This window comes from Athalia rosae, chromosome 4 (genome assembly GCF_917208135.1).
Source record: "Athalia rosae chromosome 4, iyAthRosa1.1, whole genome shotgun sequence".
Taxonomy (NCBI): Eukaryota; Metazoa; Arthropoda; class Insecta; order Hymenoptera; family Athaliidae; genus Athalia; species Athalia rosae.
The window spans coordinates 6819135-6845293 of NC_064029.1; the positions used below are offsets into that span (position 1 = coordinate 6819135).

General features: G+C 41.1%; 3 protein-coding genes across 8 annotated transcripts; 2 read left to right on the forward strand and 1 right to left on the reverse strand.

The window, feature by feature from the left end:
- The first annotated feature begins 136 nt into the window (after positions 1–136).
- LOC105692711 (retinol dehydrogenase 12) lies at positions 137–3333 on the forward strand. The gene is made up of 7 exons (XM_012412091.3): positions 137–306; positions 388–523; positions 1472–1553; positions 1870–2186; positions 2405–2524; positions 2605–2818; positions 2918–3333. The coding sequence occupies exons 2-7, from the start codon at positions 406–408 to the stop codon at positions 3063–3065; spliced, it is 999 nt and encodes a 332-aa protein (XP_012267514.1). The 5' UTR covers positions 137–306; positions 388–405; the 3' UTR covers positions 3066–3333.
- Positions 3121–22025, reverse strand: LOC105692573 (basic proline-rich protein-like). Of its 3 annotated transcripts, none has more exons than XM_048654709.1 (3): positions 21086–22025; positions 5985–7862; positions 3121–5856 (listed from the first exon to the last, which is right to left on the reverse strand). In XM_048654709.1, the coding sequence occupies exons 2-3, from the start codon at positions 5985–5987 to the stop codon at positions 3793–3795; spliced, it is 2067 nt and encodes a 688-aa protein (XP_048510666.1). In that variant the 5' UTR covers positions 5988–7862; positions 21086–22025; the 3' UTR covers positions 3121–3792. The 3 variants fall into 3 exon arrangements, with proteins under 3 accessions (XP_048510666.1, XP_048510667.1, XP_048510665.1); XM_048654710.1 differs by lacking the exon at positions 21086–22025 and adding an exon at positions 18091–18813; XM_048654708.1 differs by lacking the exon at positions 21086–22025 and having other exon boundaries at positions 5985–7642; positions 7731–7935.
- LOC105692714 lies at positions 8155–26142 on the forward strand. Of its 4 annotated transcripts, none has more exons than XM_048654713.1 (4): positions 8155–8335; positions 23453–23712; positions 23971–24090; positions 24192–26142. In XM_048654713.1, the coding sequence occupies exons 1-4, from the start codon at positions 8312–8314 to the stop codon at positions 25024–25026; spliced, it is 1239 nt and encodes a 412-aa protein (XP_048510670.1). In that variant the 5' UTR covers positions 8155–8311; the 3' UTR covers positions 25027–26142. The 4 variants fall into 4 exon arrangements, with proteins under 4 accessions (XP_048510670.1, XP_012267526.2, XP_012267525.2 ...); XM_012412103.3 differs by having other exon boundaries at positions 8156–8341; XM_012412102.3 differs by lacking the exon at positions 8155–8335 and adding an exon at positions 11416–11661.
- Positions 26143–26159: the final 17 nt, after the last annotated feature.

Here is a 26159-nt window from a genome sequence, read left to right on the forward strand (position 1 = left end):
GCTGCTTAAAATCGTCTTGTGATTCGTTCGAAGAAGTAGTAGCTGGGTTCCGCGTTTCGTTATGACGTAGAGAATCCAACGTTTTGAAAGCGAGTTGCCATGGTAGTAGTGGAAGTCGAGTTTTAAGGTACTATACTTGTAACCAACAGTGCTTTGGAGAGAGTCGCGTCTGACGGCGGTCAAATTTGTACCTTGGAAGACGACCTGAATTTTTCGTCTTCAAAATTAAGAAAAAAAAGACCCACAAAGAATCCAGTTATATTCCTCATCGTTCGTCGAAGGCTTCAGAAGCTCCCCACAACAAAAGTTCGTAACGTGCTTTACTCTACTTTTACTCGGTCACAGTAAATGACGCTGGGCTGTAATTTAATAAAGAATAATTATTAGCCGTATCCGGAGTGAAAAATGTGGCCGTTCAGTCGATCCTGTCAAAGCAAAGCCAGACTCGTTGGAAGAACAATTGTTATAACGGGTGCCAATACAGGAATTGGTAAAGAAACTGCGCGGGATTTGTACAGAAGGGGTGAGTGGTTTTTTTGTAAACTTCGATTCAATAAATTCACGAAATAGTTTAACCAGCTTGGCCATGAAACGAATAATCACGATGTTCGATCATTATTTTGCTTGAAATATTTCTAGACGAGTAAAAAATTGTTGACTTTGAATTCGTTAACTAAATTATACTCCTATAGTCGGGCAACAATCTCATCGAACAGGTAGTTTCGTAATAATTATTGTGCAAAGCCGCTGACATCGAGACGGATGCGGTTTCTCGAAGAGATTGAAATACAACAGCAACAGACGCAAAACTCTATACGTTGTGAGTTATTATGGGCACCGTTCAATTTTTAACTCCGAACATGTTTTTCAAAGTAAATAATACGAATCTTTGAAATGATTACACTGATCAGTTTTTCATCTTTGAAAGAAACAACAGTTATATTGGGTACCGAAAGTATCCCCTTCTCTGCAAGTTCGTTCGACCTTGAATCGAAGAAACCGCTAAAACTACTTTCATATCGAATTGTTTTCATGAGATGGAAGCTACGTGTAAAAATACAACGATACCGAAGAGGCGACGCTTCCGGAAGTAGATATTCTTCTCTCGTAATCGTAGTTCCACTGGATTTTAAATGTCACTCTCAAGGTCGCGGTAAAAGAATACGCGGATGTGGTAACGGTTCTATCCTTTGATGGAGTAATTATTGTATATCCAAGATCGATTATGAAATGACACAAATCACCGAATTTTCGTGTTTACCGTCAAGATGATCAGCGAGCATGCATAGCGAGAGTCTTCGAAAGAAAAGCCTTGATTTTCAAATCTCATGAGAAAAGATATCTGGCCACAGTATTTTTGAAATCAGTACACAAAATCGAGTACTGACCTTCCTCAGTTTGAAATCTTTGAAGAACTTAGGGATTCGATGAGCGTTATCTTGGTATTCACACGTTATTTACCTATTTACAGGAGCCAGAGTGGTGTTGGCATGCAGAGATCTTGCCAAGGCGAACGCGGCAGCTGAAGATTTGAAAAAAGTTCCACCATCAAAGTACGCCGCGTATACCTATAATTAGTATTACTGTAATATACATTCGCATAACACACGAATATATTGGAATGCGCTCGTTATACTGACAATGAGCATCGATCGCCGCGAGCCACCCACCGTTTTTATTGTTATTATATTATTTCACTCGGTTGATTATTTTTCACCAGAATTGTAACTGGTTTTTCACGAAAGTATTGAATGCCCAATGACACGGTGCACGCGGTTACCTTGATAACATTGATCCCGGATTCGAGAGTCTGAAAATTTTCAAGCACTCCGTGTAATTTCTATGCTCTTCTGTTTTCTTCATTCTCAGGCCTGACAGAGAACAGTTTATCGGAGAACCCGGTGAAGTCGTTGTCTGCAAATTGGATTTAAACAGCTTAGCTAGTGTTAAAGAATGCGCTAAGCACATATCGACCACTGAATCAGCTGTTCATATCCTGATAAACAATGCAGGGATAATGATGTGCCCCAAAGGCACTACGGAAGATGGATTCGAGACGCAACTTGGAACTAATCACCTCGGTCATTTTCTCTTCACGATGCTTCTCCTTCCGAAAATAATTCAAACACAAAAGGCATCCGAATTTTGTTGTAGAATCGTGAATGTCTCGTCCATGGCTCACGAAGGTGAGAATATGAAACCAAATAAAGAATACGTACGAAATTTGAAACGCAATGACGATTATTCGATCACGTGACAAATTCAGTCCATCATCCAGAGTATACATTAGAACAAATTAGGATGAATTAAAGACGGACGTCGTTGGGATGATTGGATTAATTTGTGACGTAAGTCAAAACTAATTAAAAATGATTAATGATTAAAATTCATTCATGCACAATAGGGGGAGACATACGCTTCGACGATCTTATGGGTGAAAAATCGTACAACGCGATCAGCGCCTACACTCAGAGCAAACTGGCGAACGTTCTGTTCACTCGGGAACTGGCACGCCGATTAAAAGGTGATTATCGTGAAATAGTCGCTGTTGAATCTGTGTGTAAAAAAATATTATGACGATACTAATCATTTTGTCATTTTCAGATGATAATATCGGTGGAATAAATGTCTATTCGCTCCACCCTGGCGTGATAAAATCTGAACTGGGACGTCATTTGAACGAAGGTCTTTTCCGAGGTGCCAGATTCTTCTTCTCGATATTGTCTCCTTTTATAAAAAATGTGGAGCAAGGAGCACAGACGACGTTACATTGCGCGGTTGATGAAGGAGCTGCCAAGGAAACTGGACTTTACTACAGGTGCGTGATAAAATCAAATCTGAAATCGACTAAAATCGCGTGATAATTCACTTTTAACTACAATTCAAATATAACCGATGTAAATTTTAATAATTTCAGAGAGTGTTCGCCTACCAAACCGTCGTCGAATGCGCAGGATGATGCAAAGGCCGCGAGACTTTGGGACGAAAGTGTAAAGCTCGTCGGTCTTCCATCGAATAATTTATCCGAAATTGTTGAAAAAGTTTCGAAGGAATATCTCAAGTGATTGGCGGGGATAGGGGTGAAAAGCTTCGGCTGCTATTGAAATGTTGGAAGATTGGATATGTACACAGTCTTGTCTTGAAAAAGAAAAAAAGTAAACTTCATGGGACTTGAGTGGTATTCAAGTTTCTAAAAAAAAACTCAGAAGTAATTTAATTTAAGAATAATTTAGACAATCGTTAAGTTGGAATTGTAAAAAAAAATTTTGTACCGTATATTTTTCAATCATTTGTCATTGTTCGATATAATAAAAAATTTCATTGATATATATATATACTGTGTCTTAGAAATTAGCGGCATTTATGATTCCACGATGAGATTCCAATCTTTTGTAGCCAAATTCCATGTTTTACTGATAGTATTTATTTTACAAATGTTACTGCATGTCTTGGCAACACGTGAGGTGAGATCGTTCAAACGTACACTACGTACATTCGTGTTGTTACACATATTCGATTAGTCTTTCGAAATTCAGTACAGCTCCTGGGTTTCTAACATCCACATCAACTCTCTCACTACAGTAAAGTTGTCTGGGCTTGCGGGAAGCCAAAGATCAGACAAGTATTATTTAAGTTTTTGGCGATGTACTGATCGTTATTGCAGTTATTTTTGCTTGTCTTCTCATATCGTAGAGTTATAAAATGTTACGAATTATATTTCATAGATGCCTTCCGAAGTTGCAGATCTGTACATATTTACTATGGAGTAATGGTTCTAAGCGTTCCTCTTTTTTAATAAGGACCTCGAGGTAGTGCTGGCGGCAGGGGAAGACGTGCCAAAAAATTTTGGACAGGAACATATTCTTGAATCCTCTTGACCGGCTTGTACGAGGGCTGAATTGCAGGAGCGTAGTGCTGTTTAGGTAGAGATGGAGGTGCCGGTATCAATGGGAGCGTTGGTTTGTAGATTGGCGCAGGTTCTGGTGCCTCAATAATCTCTGGTGCGTAAAAAGGTTCAGGTTCTATGATTTCCTGTACCTGGGCTGGATATAGAGCCTCACGTTCCGGAGTTGGAGTTGGAATAGAGGGAATGTATGGAAGCTTGGGTAGAGAAGGTGGTGGTGGAATAGAGGGTAATATTATTTCATCGACAGGTTCAGGAATCGCAGGTGGATAATAAGCAATCGGAAGTTCATAGATGGGGGCTTGTACTGGTGGGGGAGGGGGTGGTGGTGGTGGTGGCGGTGGTGGCGGTGGTGGCGGTGGTGGCGGGGGTGGAGGAGGAGGTTCATACTTTACAATCGGAGCACTATACACTGGAGGTGGTGGTGGTGGTGGTGGTGGCGGCGGTGGTGGTGGCGGAGGGGGTGGAGGAGGAGGTGGTGGTCCATATACTGGCACTGGGGGTGGGGGTGGTGGTGGTGGTGGTGGCGGCGGCGGAGGTGGCGGAGGTGGCGGAGGAGGTGGGGGAGGTGGAGGAGGAGGTGGCGGTCCATAGACTGGTACTGGAGGAGGTGGGGGAGGAGGTGGTGGTGGTGGAGGAGGTGGTGGCGGTGGTGGAGGTGGAGGTGCTTCATACTTCACAATCGGAGCACTATACACTGGAGGTGGTGGTGGTGGCGGTGGTGGCGGTGGTGGCGGCGGTGGAGGGGGTGGAGGAGGAGGTGGCGGTCCATAGACTGGTACTGGAGCAGGTGGGGGAGGAGGTGGTGGCGGAGGAGGCGGGGGTGGGGGTGGGGGTGGAGGCGGAGGTGGAGGTGGGGGCGGAGGTGCTTCATACTTCACAATCGGAGCACTATACACTGGTGGTGGTGGTGGAGGTGGTGGTGGTGGCGGCGGTGGTGGCGGAGGGGGTGGAGGAGGAGGTGGCGGTCCGTAGACTGGTACTGGAGGAGGTGGTGGTGGTGGTGGTGGAGGAGGTGGAGGAGGTGGTGGTGGCGGCGGTGGTGGTGGCGGTGGAGGTGCTTCATACTTCACAATCGGAGCACTGTACACTGGTGGTGGTGGTGGAGGTGGCGGTGGTGGCGGCGGAGGCGGTGGAGGGGGTGGAGGAGGAGGTGGCGGTCCATAGACTGGTACTGGAGGAGGTGGGGGAGGAGGTGGTGGCGGAGGAGGCGGGGGTGGGGGTGGTGGCGGCGGTGGTGGCGGTGGAGGCGGTGGAGGTGCTTCATACTTCACAATCGGAGCACTATATACTGGTGGTGGAGGTGGTGGCGGGGGTGGTGGGGGTGGCGGCGGTGGCGGGGGTGGAGGAGGAGGTGGCGGTCCATAGACTGGTACTGGAGGAGGTGGGGGAGGAGGTGGTGGCGGAGGAGGCGGGGGTGGGGGTGGTGGCGGCGGTGGTGGCGGTGGAGGCGGTGGAGGTGCTTCATACTTCACAATCGGAGCACTATATACTGGTGGTGGAGGTGGTGGCGGGGGTGGTGGGGGTGGCGGCGGTGGCGGGGGTGGAGGAGGAGGTGGCGGTCCATAGACCGGTACTGGAGCAGGTGGGGGAGGAGGTGGTGGCGGAGGAGGCGGCGGCGGAGGTGGCTGCGGCGGCGGGGGTGGAGGTGGTGCAAATTTCTCAACTGATGCAGGTGGAGTTTGGAGCGGCACACCATATCGAGCGTGAGGAATTACTACCGGTCGTTCAACTCGCTTCTGCGGCGCAGGTGGCGGATACGGATAATTCAATGGACCGTTGGTATTGCGCGTAAGGGTTGAGAAATGAGATTCTGAAGACAGGCGGTCCTGAATATTCGATCGAAAACTTATGTGCGGAGGCGGTGAGGGTGGCGCATTCGGCTTAGGAAATTTTGCAAATCTGACGTCAGCGCTGGCTAAGGCCACTAAGGCCAACAGCAGCAAAAACTTCTGCAATAATAATAAATCTTTTAATCCAGAGCTGATTTGCAGATCAGAAACATGAATGATTTAAAATTTCACTCTCGTTCTAGCTGATTAATAAGTCTCTTGATATATCTCAATGGTCATATACTCACCATGATTGAAGTTTTCGTCAGCTCACGCTGAACAACAACAACTATACTACGATCCCCTTGTCATGGGGTATATATACCGAACGTCGAATCGGAAAATCGCCTAAAGGAAAAATGTGTTTTTCATTTTGGACGAAGGATTTCTCAACCCAAAAGGTGTTATGCCCGAAAACCATTCGAATTCCTATCCATTCGCCGTTTAGGATTACATGATGCACTTTCTGCGTATTTCCCGACACATTTACTGACTTGAAATACGTCAGCACATCACTAAACATGGTAAACACTCATTACCGGATGACAACCGCTTTCCATTTTACTACTGTGAAGTTTTCATCGTCATTCCACATGTTTTCATTCGATAAAATCACCTGCCACTTTTCAAAATTATTCGAAGTGGAAGGGCATCTCAATTCTGGTAATTTGTGAAAAAATCCTCACATCTTCTAAAATAATACCTCGCTACACGGTCAACAATTACTGGGGAACAATAGAATCTTTGTCGAAGGTCGAATGATGTTCGTCCTGCATTTTTATACATTCGAAAAACTAATTACCCAAACAATGAATAACCACACAGGCATATTACAGAAGGTAGTTATTTTAAATAATTCATGTGTCAATTGTTCTCCGGATTATTTTCATTGCCAATGTCGTTTAGTGAATTGCTCAGTGATTCTCAGCCAGAAATCATGTCCTGAAAAATTCCGATTCATTCAAATAACAATCATGACGTTAATGAAGCATTTTCCAAATCCGGGTGCAGTGAAGACTTCTTCAATGGAATTCCGATGATTTTCTTCGCCGCCAGTCTGATTGGCGACACATCGGTGATCGGTTCTACTGGTCGGAAAAAGAACAATCACCAACCCTCTCGCTATGCCTGTATACGAATCATTACCGACACGTAAGTTCAGACCACGTTTAAGATCAACATTTTATATCACATTTATACAATTATGGCTGCGAATTTCTTAACTACTGATTTAACAATTGTTGAAATGAGAGTATCGATGTACGTGGGCTGATGTTCTAATAGTAAAAAATGATCTATGCGGGTCTTAATTGTGCACAATATTTATTTGATTCAATATAAACGATTTGAAATCCGTTAGATCGATAAAAAAAAAAGGACGAATTTTTTGCGAACGACTTCGAAGCAACATACTTAAGTTCAACGCACGCGGAGATTTGCATAGAAGTTTTAAGAACGTTACGAACTCGCCGTAGGAACATAATTGAATATGTAACTGAACTGCGCTTATTTTCTCAGAGTGAACTAGGTGCGTTGTACGTCTCTTCCTTATTTGGATCTTACGTGGGCTACCAGGAAGACAGTTTGTTCTTAAGACTCCGTTGTTCAAATGTTCCGGGGACAAAAACGATGACACGACGGTCTCAAAAATTATCCTAGCGTAGGCCTAAACGTCTGCAAACCAGACGCATCGGAGAGGCTGCCAACCGATCGGTATTTTTAGTAGCTGCGTAAAATTAATTGCTAAATCTATTTCGATAATGAGGTAAGAATTTCAATGATTGACCAGTGGGCGGCCTTGGCGATCCGAGAACAAATTCAACCGTTTTTGGTTCCCTTTTTTTTCTTCCCTCACGATTTGAAAGTCGTTTTTGGAATAGTTTCATATCACGTAGCGAGATGACAGCTACTTTGGCAAATGAGAAAAAATAATTGACAAAAAAAACACAGTTGCATAATCAGACTTATCATAATAAATGTCAACAGGATTGTACTTTTCTTCGAGCTCCACGTCTCGTGAGATCATCGCCGAAAGTCTTCATTTTTTCCCCCGTAACTTTGGCCTGGAATTTTTATGATCAAACGCATCATTTTCGAGTAGATCTTCGAGCCTGAATATGGTGTCCCTAGAAGAAAAAGAAAAAAAAAAAAAAAGAACGGGCAATCTTCCGTTACTTTGAGTAATTTTTCTATACAGGGATTACGGCCAGCGATTATTCGCAATCACCGAGCAATACTGTGAAAAGTGCGTATAAGAATTACGTGGGGGCAACCCGGGGCGAACCGCGGAGGCGTGTGTGGCCTGTTTGCTCGCCCCTCTGCACAGCCTCCGTGGTCCAGCGTCTCTCGTACAGATAATTCCGCGAGTCGCGATCTCCGTTTCGCCGATTCAGAGTCACGCCTCAGTAGCCAAGGGTCCTTACGTCCGTCTCGACGTTCCGTGTCATTGCGATTCCGTTATTACATACGAACTCCTCAATTAAAGTCGGTCATTATCATCGTCACCATCATCACCGCCATCGTCATCTACGACTATAAATCACAACCCGCAGCTTAACTCTACGCGGGTGTCAGGATGACTCGCCACTGGATTTTTCTGGTATTGGTGAGTTTTAAAGACACTTTTTTTAATTATAAGTTATCATTTTTTATTGTTCGATGAATAAGATTAAGAAACTCGTGATTGAAATCAGGTTGCTCTCGTCGCTGTATTACCAGGTAGCAAGTGAGCAGAAAATTAATCTGAATTCGATTCATTCGATCTAATAAAATAGACCACTGTCAATTAAAAGACTTACACAATTGATCTGGGCAAATTCTTCCGTCCTAATTATATTTTTTTCCATGACCCACAGACATTCTATTTTCAAAACGAGCAAGATTAAATATTTTTCATCGGATTAAAGAAAACTGAATAATGCAGAATACAAACAATTACATATTTATCTTTTTTTTCTCTTTGTTACTCGGTGAGGATGGCAATAATTCCCTACCACGATTGTATACTCAAAGACTGTGATTACGATGTTGTCATCTTTCGCATTGTTAGTTAAGAGTCGACTGTAATAATCGCAGTTAAAATTCTCACAACTTTTTTTGTCATTCTACACGCAATTCGTAATTGATAAACGTTATCCTCGTATCGAATGAATGAATGAACGAATGCCGGGTGCAATTACAATACCTATAAGTACAGAGTACGTGACTAACGTTCTCGATTTCAAATAATGCGCTTGATACAAATGACATCAGCGTGCGGCATGTGTATACGTGCATAATACGTATAATCAACAATCAGCTGCTTTATACTGGTGCAAATCAGGTTTTCCCTCTAACTTCTGAATGCTGCGGTTCTTTACACACATCCCCTCCCCCCCCCAGTGATTTAAACATAGGTAGAGGTACGCTCTAAGACAACGTCTCGTAAGAAGAGACAAAGAGAAGTGCAACGGACATTTGATCGTCACAAGGGATAAGAGCTACACGATGTCGGAGGTCAGGACGCGCCGGATACGGCCAATGTCGAACTGTTCCTGCGTTGCGACATACCCCAACTGTACACAAGTACCGAAATATTTCCCAAGGGAAGAAACGAAAGAAATTCATAGGTGCGGTACACCTAAATTCTATGCATTATACCGAGAGACATCAACGAATGTCATCCGCGACTTACTTGACTGTAATTAGCGCCGTGACACTCCGACGTTATCGTTATAATTAACCGTTAAATTATTGAAGTGTTAACAATTAAGCTCCGACGGAGCCGTCCTATGCCCTAGAGGTAAAATTTCAGTCGAGATTACAGGTGCCTCGGTAGAGAGAGAAAAAAAACAAAAAAAAATCCGTGCGACGATGTACAGACGGATCGCACGTATGTTTCAGATGCTTTTCTTCACTCCTAATTATGTGTGAACAACTAATAGTTTACTATTTGTGCGCATGGAATAAATTATAGAAACTATATTGGAAATTGAAATTACAATCACGATGAACATCGTAATAACAACCTCGTACGGTACAAATTATACGTATCTTGCTTTTACACACGCCACACAGTTATGATTGTTTAACGCTGCATTATTTGTTAAGCTCTATAAATAAAGATTGAAAAATATGAAAAATGTGTTCGTCTGTCATAGTGTACAGAGGCATAGGTGTAAAATGTGAATTTTCTAACGCTACACGTACACTTACAATTAGGAGAAAAAAAAGAATTGAAAAAGAAAAAAGAGAAAAAAGAAAAAAAAAAAAAAAGTACGTGGCGCTGAACGAGAAGTGTACGATATTATAGGAGTAACCGCGTGCGGCGGCGGCGTTCCGCCGGTAGTAAAAGTGAAAGTAATTTGGTGTAAGCGTAGTAAACGAACACGTAAATTGACGTACACCTTATACATATAACGCGTTCATTTATAATATAAAATTTTTCAAGTACACAGCCGAGAGTTATTCTTCGGTAGGGAGAATGAGATCCGCGCTTTCTGCATTGCAGCCACAGTAGTAGTGGTGGTGGTTCTTCGGAGCAACGTCTTTTGTATTGTTAAACCTAAAGACAACGCGGGAAAACCGCGACGAAGCGAATTGCGTATTTTTATGTATAGTATACTCGGTTAAATATATAATACGCCCGCCTATATCCCACGCGTATATTATGTAGAAAAGAACGAACTCTTCTCCGCAAACGGGCGTATATTTTATCTTCAGCGCATCAGAAAACTTCACCACTCCGCACAACAAGCTTCGTGCTATAAATTCATCAACCGTATACACGCTGCTACTCAACGAAATACAAAAAATGAGAAACGGATAAATCGAATTTTTCGTTAAAAATGGAAATACACTTGGTCTCAATTCACCTACATGCGGGTAAAACCGTTCTACTCCCACGGGATATTTTATTATGGAAAATTTACGACTCCGTTTGTACCAAAAATTGAACGGTACATCAAACCCAGATTTCTCGGTGACGTTACCAAAGTTCGGGCTATTCGAATGCCTTCCATGGCCGCCCTAAATTCCGCGTCCAATAACGTTTGTTCTTTTTGACATCGAACGCTTCGCGCATTACCTGTTGCACTTTGTGTTAGAAAAAAATACTGGCTTTGAATTCCTGATGACGGTTTGTGCACGATGGCGTCTGTTCGATTTTTTTTTGGGTTACCTCAGTTACCGTTTTCCACCTCAATATCACACCGTGTTTCCGCGTATACCGAGTACATGTCGCGCTCTTCATCTGCAACGTGACAAAAGAAAAAAAAAAAATGAAACAGTCCGAGGATGGATTTTCTGTGGTCGCAAATAAAATATTTACCCAAAGTCATTATCGTCTCCGGAAAATCCTTCTTAGCGACGGATGATTGTTAATTTAGCTCCGGAAAGACCGATGTTTTGTTATCCGATTAATCATATCCTTTGCGACGACTCATTTGGGTACGTACGTAACGCCGAAGACATGATTTTGAAGGTGACCATAATGAGGAGACGAAGCGCGGCTGGGACCGAGGAAAGAAAAAAATGGTAAAAATGGAAAAAAAAAAAAAAGGAAGTTGTGCAGAGAAGAGGAGAGAAGGGTATTCGCTACACCCTGTAATAGACTACACGCCGGAGTCTGCGGCGTCGGAGGAAGTGGCAATATAACCGGGCCCGGAGCCACCAGAAGTGGAGGTAAAGAAGTCAGGAATAAGTATACTTGACGCCTCGCTCGAGGTACGACATCAGTGCGCGATATAGAAGAAGTGGTGCGCGCAGTAGTAGTTCACTAGCTCATTGTCAGTGCCGTCGTCTTCTTGCCTAGTTGATAAAATAACACGTCTTATTTATTGCAGTGTTGCGAAAACTAGTTTATATATCTCATCTACGAGAACAAACAGAGAAAACAAATCAACGATGATTACCCTAAGGATTATTATAGCGCTAAATTGCCTGACGGTACGTAGAAACCGAGTGCGATTGTCATTTGCAATTTTTTGGTAGGGAAAAATTGATTTTTTGTACGACGTTGGGTGGCTGATTTTGCACGAGTCTTTTTGGACGATTTTCACAATTTCCAGAATCGACGAAAAACTGAGTTGCTCAGCTACTCCCGACTTTTGGTTCGTTAGCGAGGGATTTAATTGATCGGTTAATTTGGCAAAAAATCTGCTCATTATCGTCGGTCGAAGAAAAATTGTGCGCCAGATCGTTAGGTGCACAGCGTTTAGGGATATCAAATTCAGAGAATCCTTAAATGAGCAGAGGTTGAGTAGTTTTTAGATTTTAGTTGGCAAAAATGTGGTTGTAAATTTAACGGGCATTGAATACCGTGAATTTTGACGACGTCTCGGACACGCCAATTCTTCAAAGAGACCCGCGCATCGCGGTTTGACAAAGTTGATTTTACACCCTTTATTGTCCTGCTAAAATCTCATTAAAAACTAGCGGATTCCTACCGATCTCTTGGGAGCGAACAAAAGGCATTTCGAATTGATTTTTGACGTGACCATTATTGTTGGGCTATACACCCGCCGAGAGTATCGGTAGGCGAAAATTTATACCGTAAATTAAACAAAGCCTTCAAATACCGTTAGTTTTTAATAACTTCCCTATAGAACCTTCGAAAAACCGTGACCGATCGATCGCTCGATCTCATTTTAATATCAATAACATTTCTCAACTTCATTATCCGAATCAATCAACCTACGTGAATAATGCATCGTAATACAGATTCCGATCTACCGATCCACGATGATGATGATCGGACAAAAATAGATTGATAAAGTGTACGATGAATATCCTGCAGAACGTACACCGTAAACTCGCAGAAAATGTAGAGGATATTCTTGGTCTCGGTATACAACGCGTAATCGCGATAATTAATTAAAATTTAACCACATACCATATACCCGCGCGAACTCCGCAAGGTCGAATTCAACTCTACGTACGATTCAATTTAGCGGAGACGAAAAGAAACGTGTACACATGTCATCGGATCTCGTAGTAACCTTAACATTGGATCGAATTCCTTTTTCGAAATTACAAAGCAGGCCGTACGCATATTTTTCATCAGGTGTACACCGCAGCAATATAGCTGTGCCGAGTAAGATCGTTGGATAAATATAGAAGGTGCACATTTGCATGTCCATTCTATCGTTTCGATTTTTTTTTTTTCATTTCGTACCGTCGTGTTGTTATTTTTTTTTTTTAATTTCATTTAACCAGAAATAACGCGGTATGCTCACGCCTTTCCTATTATGGTCACATCGCGTGTTGCATTGCGGGCGGGCGGACAGACGGGCGCCTATTGCGGATGGCAGAGTAAGTGTTGCCGATGTCGTTCGTGTGTAATAACCGCGATCGGGTCTTCGGGTCCTTCGTCGTTGATATCGGGAGTTACGGTAAATCTCGCGAAACCCACTCCTATTGACAAAAAAAAAAATAAAATAAAATAAAATAAAACCCACTTCACCTTTACCCGCAGAACAGATTACGTTATACATATACGCGTCCTACAAAGCGAACCAATTAACGATCGAATGTAAAAAAAATATACGCCGGTTCCACTACGTCTTATTCAATATAGAGTAGGTTGTGAATAAAATTCAGGTATAATCGATTATAAAACAAATATTAGGTACATATACGCGTGGGAATAAACGACCCGCATGCGTTTAGATCGTGTTCGTCAATTTGTTTGCCCCGCGAAAGACGTTTCTCTCTTCTTCACATATTAGTATAGATCTCTGACGTTGTATGTACGATGAATGGGGAATATCGCTGCGATCGAAATCGATATTCAATAATTAAAAATATACACCACGTAGAAAGTGATTTTACACGTGCAAGTGCAACTGATGGATACGTGAATATAATTGAGAGGTTGAAAAGTTTTTTTTTTTTTTTTCTTCAAAGAATTTATAACCGAGTGTGTAAATGAATGGTATACGCGGTACAGCTACGAGATCGATATGTATCGTGATGAATACATACTATGCAGGAAGTAGGTAAATCTTGGAACCATGACGAAGATGCCGTAAAGAATATAATTATATGCTTTTTCTGTATCCGCTCGTTGATCGTGTCTCACTAGAGCAGACGGTACACATATACACAACATTCGAGTGCGGTACGTATGGTATATGCACGTTTGATAAATCTCAATATTTTATTAATAATGGAAACCTATAGTTCATTAATTATTATGCGAACGCGCGCAATTAAAATATGAAATGATTATTCCCGTTTGCTATACAAACGTCTGCATAAATATGGCGAAGGATTTTCATTTTTGCACGCTTCAATATCATAACCTGACGTCATTGATCGAATACCTGTGATACACATTTGAACGCACCGAGGATATCGTATTGTCGTTGTTACAAATATCGTCAAGGTCAACAGGAGCAACGGACTCGATAGATACACGACCGAAACGGTCAATTATCTAATCGAAATGATGCGGCGGAACCACAATGCATCGTATCAGTGTATATACGGGTGTATACGTATAGGATGGGTGTATAATGATCCATAGGAGGACGTGATGTATTCGAATGCTAATTATCGTCGATGCAGCGCCAACTCTCGCCTTCGAAATTACGACGTGAAAGAACGCCGTGTGCCGACTGCATAAATTTATGTTATATTATATTAGTACATACGACCATATATCGACTATAATAGAATACACAAGCTCGTGCAGAAAACAGAAGCTTATGGTGAACTTGCGCCCGCTGCTCTTGCTGCACGATGCGATGAACTTACGGGTGCGCGTGCTGCACGTATATATGTATAACATGTACTCGTATAGGTATTCTTGTTACCAGAGTGCAACGAGACATGAACAAGTAGGAGATAGCTTCGGAAAAGAAAATCGAGAGGCTAGTACAGCTGCTGCTACGCTATGCACTCTGGTGCTCCATATAGAAGATTTTATGTACAGCGTTTATCGCTCGCCATCGATTTATAAAGTGTAATTTATTGTAGAAATGGGCGCGTATATCATTTACCGGAGAACACACGTGCGGCTTTTCTATCGATTTTGAACTTGTTCTTCGATCTAACAGCGGAACATTCGTTCCACGGATTACTTTGATTCAAGTGATCGAACTCTGATCTGAATTCTTGCAGGACTAAAATTTCACTCTTTGCGGTTAGATAATTGTCGCGGTTTTTCGATTAGTCTAATGAGTCACACTTTTTTTTTTTTCAGTGTGAAAAGTGCGTGACTGGAACCAAAGATAACTAATGAAATTTTCACCAAATAAATCTAAGGAGAAACCCCGATATACCGGCAAGAATTTAAACAAAATTCGATCAAGAGCAAATACTGTAATTCGCCGATCCCTTGTTGAAAATTATTAACCTATAATCGAAGGACAGATATATCAATGCCAGTGGGTCAAAACCGCGCGTTATAAAAGCGCCGTCATTACAAACATTGCTAGTTATAAACCGCGCGTATGTATTAGGGCGAGCGATAAACCACGTGCGACGTATAGCATAGGTGAGCGTGTGTCTTGATCTAGCGTTGAAGTCTCCGCAGGCATTGAAGTCTACGCGTTGCAGGCGTTGAAGTCTCCGCGAGGTATAGAGACTTATGCACCGTGCCACAGTATGTGTAATTCGTTTGAAGCCGCGCGCGCCGATAAAACGATCATCATCGTGATCGTCAAGTGGTAATATAGTGTTAATATATCCCCATATAGTTGATGTATAATATTACATGGTGTATGAGGTAAAAGTTAACGATAAAAAAATCATACAAATAGCGTCACTCGTTAAAAGATTTAATGTTCAGACACCATGTCGCCTGTTAGCTATGGCCAGCTAGCTAGCTGGCTTTTAATCTATAACACCATTTACAGACGCGATATATGTAGGAAGTAATTAACAATTTACATTGATATGGGTATATACCTTAGATAATTAAATGACGCAATCGAAGATAACTTCGTGCCCTGTTCAAGAGGAGAGGTTCCGATATTGCCGCGTCAAAATTATTGTGATTATATCCATGGACAAACAGAAACGTTACTATAAAAAAATAACGCAGCTTCGATAGATGAAATAGAAAAAAGAAATTGTTATTACGCCCGTACGGTTATTGTAACATATTCAAGTATTGTACGCACATGTCCTTATTAGTCCGCTTGATTCGTAAGAATTCATGATTATGTAAAAAATCAGTTGGACAGAAAATGAGAAAGATGAAACATGAGGACGAGGTGATAATACGCGGTGACAGCAATTAGTGGTTACTATTGAAATATATGCACATTGTAAACGTGTCTATACACCTATATTTTATGGACACGTGAATGGAAAGTACAGACGTTAATACGTTCGGCGTTAGAATTGATTTTATTTCTTTTTCTTCCTTCTTTTTTTGTCTTGAAATTTCAGCCCCAGGCAATTTTCGCAGGTTAACGTGGATTATATATAGTGCAAATATAAATATGAAGGTGACCTGCATCGCTCACTGCTGCAGTAATCAAGAGAGAATTATTCGACGATTGGCAATTTCTGTTTGTCGACTTTTAGTTCGTCTGGGCAATTGATTAACCAGCTACTGTTACTGCACAACAGTAATAGTTTTGAGTCATATGTACAAGCGTTGACCACTTTCGGAATAGCAAATATAGCGGTAGGTATAAAAAAATCAAATAAAAAGATAAATCGCATTTCCAAGTTTGGTTAGGATCCCATATTTCAGTAACAAGTATTCGCAACTTTCTTCCTCTTGATAATTCACGAGTACGTGACTTGTGTAATCTCACAATTGAATTGCAAATATTTTTTTTATTTAAGTTCTCAAAAAACAGAATTATTTCTTTTCCCTCTTCTTTCTATATTCAGTTTTCGTTCCCCCAGAGCTTCAATGATTCGAAATTCCTCAAATTTGTTGCATTGTCCTTTTTTTTTTAGTCCAATGAAAGAGAAAAAGCCGTTCATAGGGATGAAAAGAAACAAAGGAATTGAGTTTCCGTTTCTCCGAAAGTGAAAATTTTTGATGACGTATTGTTTAGCATGATTTGAAACAATGAGAAAAAGGCATCAGTCTGCCTACACGTTAAAATAGTTGTTACATGGCTAGCCTAGGTGATATTACATCGCAATTCAGCGCGCTAATTGGAAAAAAGCGTCATCCTGTGTACACACGTATGTATATAAAAATGTCCGGGAATTTTATTTCGCCTCAAGGGCTTAAAAACTCATTGCGGGATTGGGATTAATGCCTCTCTGTAGCAGAGCACGTTCACCTTGTAGTCTTATTTTATACTTTCGCTCGCTAATGCGCCCGGGAGATCCGAGTCTCGATCTTTTCCCAACCACGGCGTGGTCCCAGACTCGAATTAACAAATGACTCGCTCCGCAGAATGAAAAAAAAAACGAACGAACAAATAATGATATAAGGAGGAATAACTTTCTTCCCAAACTTGTCGCAAAACTATCACAACCGATACGATACAATTCCGATGTAACAATTGCGACGCGAACCTTTGACCAGAAAATTCCGGTAGTCGAAAACCGTTTGAACGAATCGTTCCACAACTGCAGATCCGTCGGTCAGAGAGCAAAGATCAAAGAAAGATCACGAATCTTGAATTGTGAAAGTTACTATATACACGTCACGCATCCGATAATTTCGACGAATTCGAAATGCTCACGTCAACCGGTACGATCTATAGCTAAAATCACCGACACACGTCCACGTGTATCCTCAAACGATATCTACACACATAAATCCAGCACGATTCAAACGAACGTTATTACGTAAAATCCAATCGATTTAATTAACCATCTTCAGAAGCATCTCCGCGTTCCTTGCACATAAATTATTATGCCATTGCGGTGCGTCAACTAAATTGCCTGCGCAATCTTATATTTCAAAGTGCAGTGGTACATAGGATGTGGAGGTATACACGTATGACCCAGAATGAGATAATGTATCAACCCGTAATGTATAACAGGAATTGTAGAGTGATATTTAATGGTCGCGGAAATTATAGAACGGTTGTAATGACGACGAGGATGAATCTTCTGATTCATAAATTCCAAAATTGGAATTCGCCAATTTCGTACATTCCTTCTATACGAAGTAAGTCGTGTACTTTTCTTTTCTCTTCAACGGTACCTGCACATACCTCGGTTTTCAACAAAGATTAGATGCTCAATTCCGAAGGCATATATACATTTACAACCCATAAACCACGAGGGCGGCCATATAATATAAAGCTTGAAGTTTACACCTTTCTTTTTGACTTGTTCCCGCCGTTTATTTATAGCGGCTATGTAACGTACAGCTCGGGGTTTCGCGTTGTTGCGAATATAATGCTACATAATACAGCTTTATATATATTATTATATACAGGTATATACCTTTACTTTTACACACCCATGAGATTCTGTCCGCTGCTGAGAGTCCAGACCAGCGGTGATATGGGATCTCTTAATATGGACTGGGGCCGGCTTAAGGCTTTCCCAATCCCACGCACCTACTTCAACCGCCTGTTACTCAACCAGATTCGAAGTGGTCGGAGCTTACTCGATGCCGATATATTTATTGTACGCGTAGTTATAGCTGCCATTTCTTCCCTTTATGAAACGGTGCGTCGAACTATCCCGTTGACATCTATAGATGTGGACGGAGAGATTCGTGATACTCCATTCACTCTGAATTCATGTTATTCTTCTGGACTGGGCTGTATAAGTGCGTTAGAAAAATACGCCTCAACATTTCCATGCGCTGACGTCATTATAAACGTCACAATATCATTTGATGTCATGCAGAACTACGACTATAAATTCAGCTACGATTAAAACCCATGGTATGCCAATGATTTTTTCATTTCTCAGAATGATAAATTGACGATAACTCACAGTTGTTTTAAAAGATAGTATAATTGAGCTTGCAGATTCAGATTCCCCGACTAAAAATACATCAGAATAGCCCCTAGGACCCAATTGAATGAAATCTTGATTTCTGACCTCAAAATCACAACAAAAAAAAACAAGGCGTACCCCTTTGGATTTTTTCGATTTTTGGACCAAAAATGAAGTATTTTAAAAATCAATCGTATGACGTTTTTTTCATGTATTTTGACCTCAGGAACACGAATTCGTTGGTCAAATTGAGCTACGAATTTTTGCCATCGAGATATCTCAATTATTCTGCTCCAAAAAGTAAAAAAAATTAGCAATAGCTCGATCAATTTGAGAGATAGATCAATTTAACTTGTGAATTCGGATTCCTGGGGTCAAAATACATTAGAATACCATAAAAAACTCAATATAGAAAAATGTTCATTTTTGACTCCAAAATCAAAAAAACTCCAAGGGGTACCCCTTTGCATTTTTTCAAATTTTGGGCCAAAAATGAAGTATTTTTAAAATCGATCGTAGGGCACTTTTCTTACGTATTTTGACCCCAGAAACACGAATCCGTTGGCCAAATTGAGCTACGAATTTTTCCCATCTAGATATTCTTGATTTTTTACTTTCTGCACCGAAAAATTTACGATAACTCGATCAATCTTATAGATAGAGCAATATAGCTTATGAATCGGAATTCATGAGATTAAACTACGTAAGATTAGCACAGAAAACTCAATTTTGAACTTGAAGAAACTCTTCTGGTGACTCGAGGGGTCTCAGAAACTCACTCATTAACGCCAAGAATCAAAACTTTCAAAAGCTACGGTTTATAAACAAAATTCATGACCACAAAAACGTCTTGAAAAGTCGAGATTTCATATTCCAGTGCGCCGCGCTCGAGCGCTCTCTATCTCGTTCGTACTCCTACCGCTCCGCGGCGTATCGCCGCACGCCCTGTGCTCGCCCCACGCTCGGCTTTCTCGCACCGAAATCCAGATTTAAAAAACATTAGGCTAATACACTCCGCGCGGAGTTTGGTGGCAAGCTCAGGCTCAACCAATCAAAAGGGATTACAAGTCGCATATTGCAACGCCCTATTTTAACACGTGCGTCGGACATCTCGACCGTCGGCACGTGCCAGAATTCAAACATAATTTATAGCTTTTTAATAGATGATGAGGTGTGAAATCACAGTCCTTAGTTTTTTCTTGCTCCCATTGTGAGCAGGTGTCAGACGAGCTGTCAACACCTGATAAACGTCTTGTTCACACCTCGTAAATCACCCCTCTGATCCACCTAATCGGCGGCATCTCTTTGCAGTGATTTTTCTGCGAAATTCTATATAACCATTTAAGGAAGTAAATATGTTAAAACCCAGTACATGCTTGAATGGTTCAGAGTACACTGGAGGAGTTCAATTCTGTCGTGTTTTGCTATACTAAAGCATAGGCCCAGACTTTCAGAATCAAAGGAACGTACTGTACAAAAAAAAAAAAAAAAAAATTTCCGTGCATTGCGGTATCATACACCATGAAAGGAAGACTGAAAATCTATTAATCAATTTTCGAGCTCTCAATAATTAACACAATATCCCCATCCAACCTGAATTTATAATAATCTAAACCATGTCTTGGCATTAAAATAATCAGGTTACGGCAAACTTTTATTTTGCAGAACGAATACCTGAATCGAGATATCCGGATTGGTTCTAATCCTAGCTTCATTTAGTCGACTGATTCGTGTTTTTGAGATCAAACTACGTGAGACTAGCCGGTAAACCCCTGTGACAAAAAATGTTGATTTTCGACCCCAAAATCGAAGTATTTTTAAAACCGATCGTATGAGGTTTTTCTAACGTACGTCGACCTCAGAAATCCGAATCTGTAAACTGGAATTGATCCATTCATAACATCGATCGAGTCATCGTCAATTTATACAATTCTGCAGGGATTTGCATGACTTCAAATGTATAAAATATAACTCCTAAGAGTAAAATTCCTATATAACTTACATTGAATGAAGTCAAATTAATAGTACAACGCAGCGTAGTTCCCACAAACTGCGTACGTACACTGCTGACACAGAAAAAAAATGATCGAACCGAGAAATCTGATTCCCATGATCGTGTAAATTTTTTACACACGATCATCGGATGAAAAATTGGTCAATTTATTATTGTCAGTTGATTGATTATTCAGTCGATAAATCAAGAAAATTTATAGATGTATCTTCATTACCTCGTCGTAATTGATATAATCCGCGATGATAAAAATTACTGGATCATGATGAGACGCCCACGTCAATTGGATAACAATAACACGCAAGAAATTAAATATCCTGATCTTTTTTTATACTCACGAAACTGGAACCCTGCAAATGGACGACCAGCGTCTCGCACGCACACGCTAATTGCGCAGGAAACTAGGTCCAATTAGGCAGCCAGAAATATCTTCGTTGGGAGAGGATGGCAAATTTTATTAGGCTCACAAAAAACATATACCTGAATAATAACTGCGCTCCAAATATGCGTTCAAGGTCCGATTCCATTGCCTCCAGTCCTCTTCGACACCCTCCCCATCCACGGAACAAAAATCGACGAATTCTTATTCACTATGATCCACCACACAACCAGCACCTTCTAATTCTCACCGAAAACTGAAGAATCGTTTCCGAGTCATGTTTACATTTACGCGAGGAACAAGGGGATCGACCGGAACAATACCGTGTAAACATTAGCTATCTGGATCACCGACGCTCACCTATGCCCAAAGTGTTTACTTGTGCGGCGTATGCCTTATTGCGCCGCCGTATACGATTGAAATTGTCGTTACATTTTCCGCCTCGAAATTAAATCCGACCTGTAAACAGCAGATGAAAACATGATTCCGCGCCTATTGATAAACGACGTAGAGCGAACAATGAATGCTGCATAATATGATTCTTTTCATCTGAGGAAATTTTCCGATTCAATTTTACCAGAAATCGTGTGGTTTTTTTAGCCATTGATCTTCGTGATCCTAATGTTATATCATAGTATATATGTATCGCAAAGTCACCGGCGCTCAGATTTGCAATTTGCATATAAGCTAGTCAACTTCGATCAAGGTTAATCCAAGAAATTCGAGGCTACACAACGCCTACCCGAATGCCATACTGCCCACACTACCTCGCGTATTGTATTGAATATATTGCGAAACGGTCGCATTTTTATGTCATCGATAATATCGCGCATACGTTACAATAATCAATCACATAATCGAATCGGACGCGACACTTTTTTCTCCCGACGCTAAACATTTTTAACGCCTCGATCGGACCATCTCACCATGGATTTTTCATGGCGTAGGTGAAAGTGGCCTTTGAAGTATATTGTTTGTCCGATGTATATTTGCATACCTGTGTTTGTCCGTAAAATATTTACTCAGGCATAATTTGTGGATATAAATGATGCCACAAATATGACGTGAGAAACTAACGACTACCGATTTTTCGTTCACGATCTTCGACCCCCGATCGTGACCAACGATCCGCGTAAGAAGAATGAAAAAAAAATTGATCGTTTTTATTTCGAGCGATTGTTTCTCCGCGATGAATCGCCTCTGGGATTTTTTAACAGTACAGAAATGTTTCTGACGTAATGAAATGTACTTGGGTAACGTACGCTATACTATACGTTTGCGATTGCATGATGCATGAATCGTGAGTCGCGAGTTGATCGCCTCGCCCTAGGAATGAGAGAACTGACTCAATACTAATAATAAGTGTCGCATTGTTTACGAGTCATTAGCAATTGACGACCAAGTTGCATGTCAATGAGATCGGACGTTCCTTAGTTGGCCTCTTGGCATTGAGACTGAATGCGATGAGTCTCTTTGTTTGCTTTAATATTTTTATATTGTACAATAAAAAAAAAATGTCTCGTCCGGATCTCCTTTTACGCGCGGTTGACAGCTGCTGTTATAACCATACGTATACCGCAACTTATCTCTGGATTATTAGCATATTCAAAGCGTCCGCGGATTTGAGTGACGCATTTTTAGTTTTTTTACTTTTTATTTTTATTTTGTTGTTATTCTCTTTTCTCACATCGTTTGTACATCTCATCGTTGTTACGTATCTATTATAATCTATTAAAACGTTTCAGCGAAAATTAGTCCCTGAAGTCAGCAAATGACTTCATTTTTCAAACTGATATACGCGACGTACGCATGGGTGATCGGTTTTTAGTTAAATTTTTTTACGTAACGATAAATCTGTAATTTTTAAATATTTCAAGGCTGCTGCATTATAAAGATTATTCGATTTTAACGAACGCTGCCCTCGAGATATTATTCAATATTTTATTAACTACCTCTAATGACCGTAGTCGAATTTTATTTCCAATTTTGAAATGTTATCCACGCAGAGAATTTCAGAGCGTTTAATTAAACTATCATCAATTATTGAATTTTGTTACATTTTTCCTCTTGTACGCTTAATTTACAATCTCTCTTGAATGTTATTTTAGAAACATCGCCCGCGGCTGTACTATCTTACGGCCATCCCATTCGTTACATTGAATGAAAAAATTCTGACTATGAAAAAGAATGGACTTTTTTTTATCAAATGACGTATATATGTTCAATTTCAGTTTCACCGACATCGAAATACTCAGATTATTATAAATATTCCTCGAGTGTAATCCTGTATACTTTCCTTCCGGTTATAATTCCGTCATCGGGTTGTGTAATATGTTTTTTCGATCAATGAATTTTTTTCCCTCTTACAATTTCTCTCATATCTCAAGTCGATGCAACGTGAATAAATCCCGAGCGCGTAATAACCCGAAAATGATTAAAAAGACGCGCTTTTATTTTTATATTTACAGGTTTCGGTCTTCTGCTTAACCGCAGGGGAAATTGAAGCACAAAAAAGCGGTTGGAATTTAACCCCGAACACCCAGTACCACATCCAAACCGACGAAGGGCCTGAACGTTATTTCCGGTTCCAAACTCTCAATGGACAATACCGGAAGGAAAAAAGACTCGCCGATGGAACCGTCATCGGCACAGAGGGATGGTTGGATCCCTTGGGATACTTACGCATCAAGGACTACATAGCGGACTCCCAAGGATACAGAATATTGCGGTATGAAAAATACCCAATCAATCGTAATTTATGAATTCGTTGCGCGGCATAACAGTGAGCCCGCATAAATCCATGTGCGAATATTATTTAACGGCGCGATAATTGCTTCCACGATGCCATTTAATTCTTCTCCATCTCTAAGTAAGTCAGTTGACCGAGTGATTTATAATTGTTCGTGAATTGAATTACCTTTACGGTTAGGTTTGGAATTTTTTGAGAGTATGTTTCCTTATGGTTCTCATCTGCGTCATTGCACAGGTCCAAAATGGTCTACGTCGGTAAGGAAAGACCGATTCAGGATGCGGTCGCGATTTCCAAGAAGGTACCAGCCCAGAGTGGAGTCCTAGCGAAACCTAGAAGACCGGTCAATCCATTCAGGTAAAAAAAACTATTTCCGAGAAATCTAAAAGGAAAAAGAACCAACCAGATCACCCACGCTAATCACCGTTTTTCTCTTCCTACTTTTTCTCTCCACGCAGGCAACCCGCACTCGCTGATTTGCCGGGCAACAGCATCGTCGAGGCGAATACGGTAGCGCCTTTGAGACCAACCGCTTCATCGGCTGTTCGTAATCCCGTAGGTTTTCAATACCTGCATCCCTCGACACCGTCGCCGGAAATATCTCCGCCGTTGCGCGCTCCAATTGCAGCGACCCCTTCGCCCTTCAGAGAACGAACACCTCTGCAAAATTTGGAAGACGGTTATTCGCAGCCGAACACGAATCACCTACCGAATTACCAGTTCCAAAGCCCCTACCAAAGTCCCTACCAAAGTCCTTATCCTTACCACATACCAGAACCTTCCGTCGTTTACCAAGCCCCTTTGTACGGCGAAAAATATCCCCGACCCGGTGACAGTGTGATTTATCAATCGCCGAGTAATTCAGTTTCCCAGCACTACCAGACGTCGGAGTCGCAAGCTTATCCTCAAGCATCCCAGCCGGGTTACGGTTCAAGTTTGAACAAAAGCTACCCCGAGTCCGGTAGTCGAACCGGAAATATCATCCGGGGCAGTGTTAATTATCCCGCGGGAGAGAAGGGGAAAGTTAATCCAGAATTCCCGGAATACGACGGCACTCATACCGTCAAGGACGGATTTCAGTATTACTTGAAGACACATTACCACGAAGAGGAACAGAAACAGCCTAACGAGGATGAAAAAATTGGATCCTTCGGGTACATCGACCCCTTCGGTATCCGTAGAGTTATTTATTACAAGGCCGATGCACAGCACGGATTTATTCATAAGAAAAATAACCGATACGTCGGGTTTCAGGCGACTCCATACGACCCCCAACTACCGACTCGATCCTAAAATTTTCGATCCGAACGATCGCCGAGCGAATTTCATACTCTCCTTTTCCTTGTTATAATTATTAATCACGTCCGTCACTTTTTGATGGAGAGAGTCGCTGACGCGAATATTCCATTTCATCTCATTCGATCCTTTTTCTTTCCAGTCTTCGAAAGCTCGCGACGATCAGATCAAGGGTTTTTTTTTTTTCATTACGAAATGGTCTGGTTGATTATGCGCAAACTTTTAACGTATAGTTTATGAGCGAATGCTAGCATGTCGAAAAGCGGATTAGCTCTGGTCGATTTTTATACCGAAATAGCGTGGGCATATAAGTCAGCCGGACCTATACCGACTCCCACGCGTCTCCTCATTATTTAATTAGTTCGTTTTTTCGTTTCTTTTTTCTCCCTCTTTTTCTCATACCTCGAGATATTATTATAGTTTATCTATAGTCCTGCCATAAACTAGGGTACATATTTGCCATTCAGTCCAACTACATAGGTATACGTTGAACGTACAATTCACCTTCAGGCCTATGATCGCGTCTTTGATTAGTATAATATACTTTAGTTTATAGAACTCTTGGTATACGTTGAGCTTGAACTAGATTCGCATGATAAAGTGACCACGACGCACCGTATTAACGTTCAACCGGACGATTAGTCACGAAATAAAAGTTACGCAATTACATGGGTGTAATGCGTAATCGTATACAAGTGCGACTGTGTAACGAACGTCGCAAAATTAACGATCGTTGAAATTATTGTTCGTTTCAAACGATAAAACGATCGATTTTCGCGATCTGCAATATTAGATTCTTCCTTTTTAATTTTTACGTTTAATTTAATGACGATATTTAGGGTAGATCGACATAATCTTAGATCTTATGTATAATTTAACGATAGGTATTGTTGCTAATATTATTAATTATTTTTGAACTGTGTCTGCCCTGTAGGTCACTGTGCATTTATATTTATCGAAATTTTTTCTATGTAACGCGAGTATACCGGTTTTAAATTTATAAGTACTAGTTATTTTTCATTTTCTTTTTTTTAAATAAATGCACGCTGGTCACAGGGCTGCCTATAAAAAGTTTGCCTGTAAATACACGAATAAAAATCATTGTCCTAATAATTTGTGTCATTTCTAGT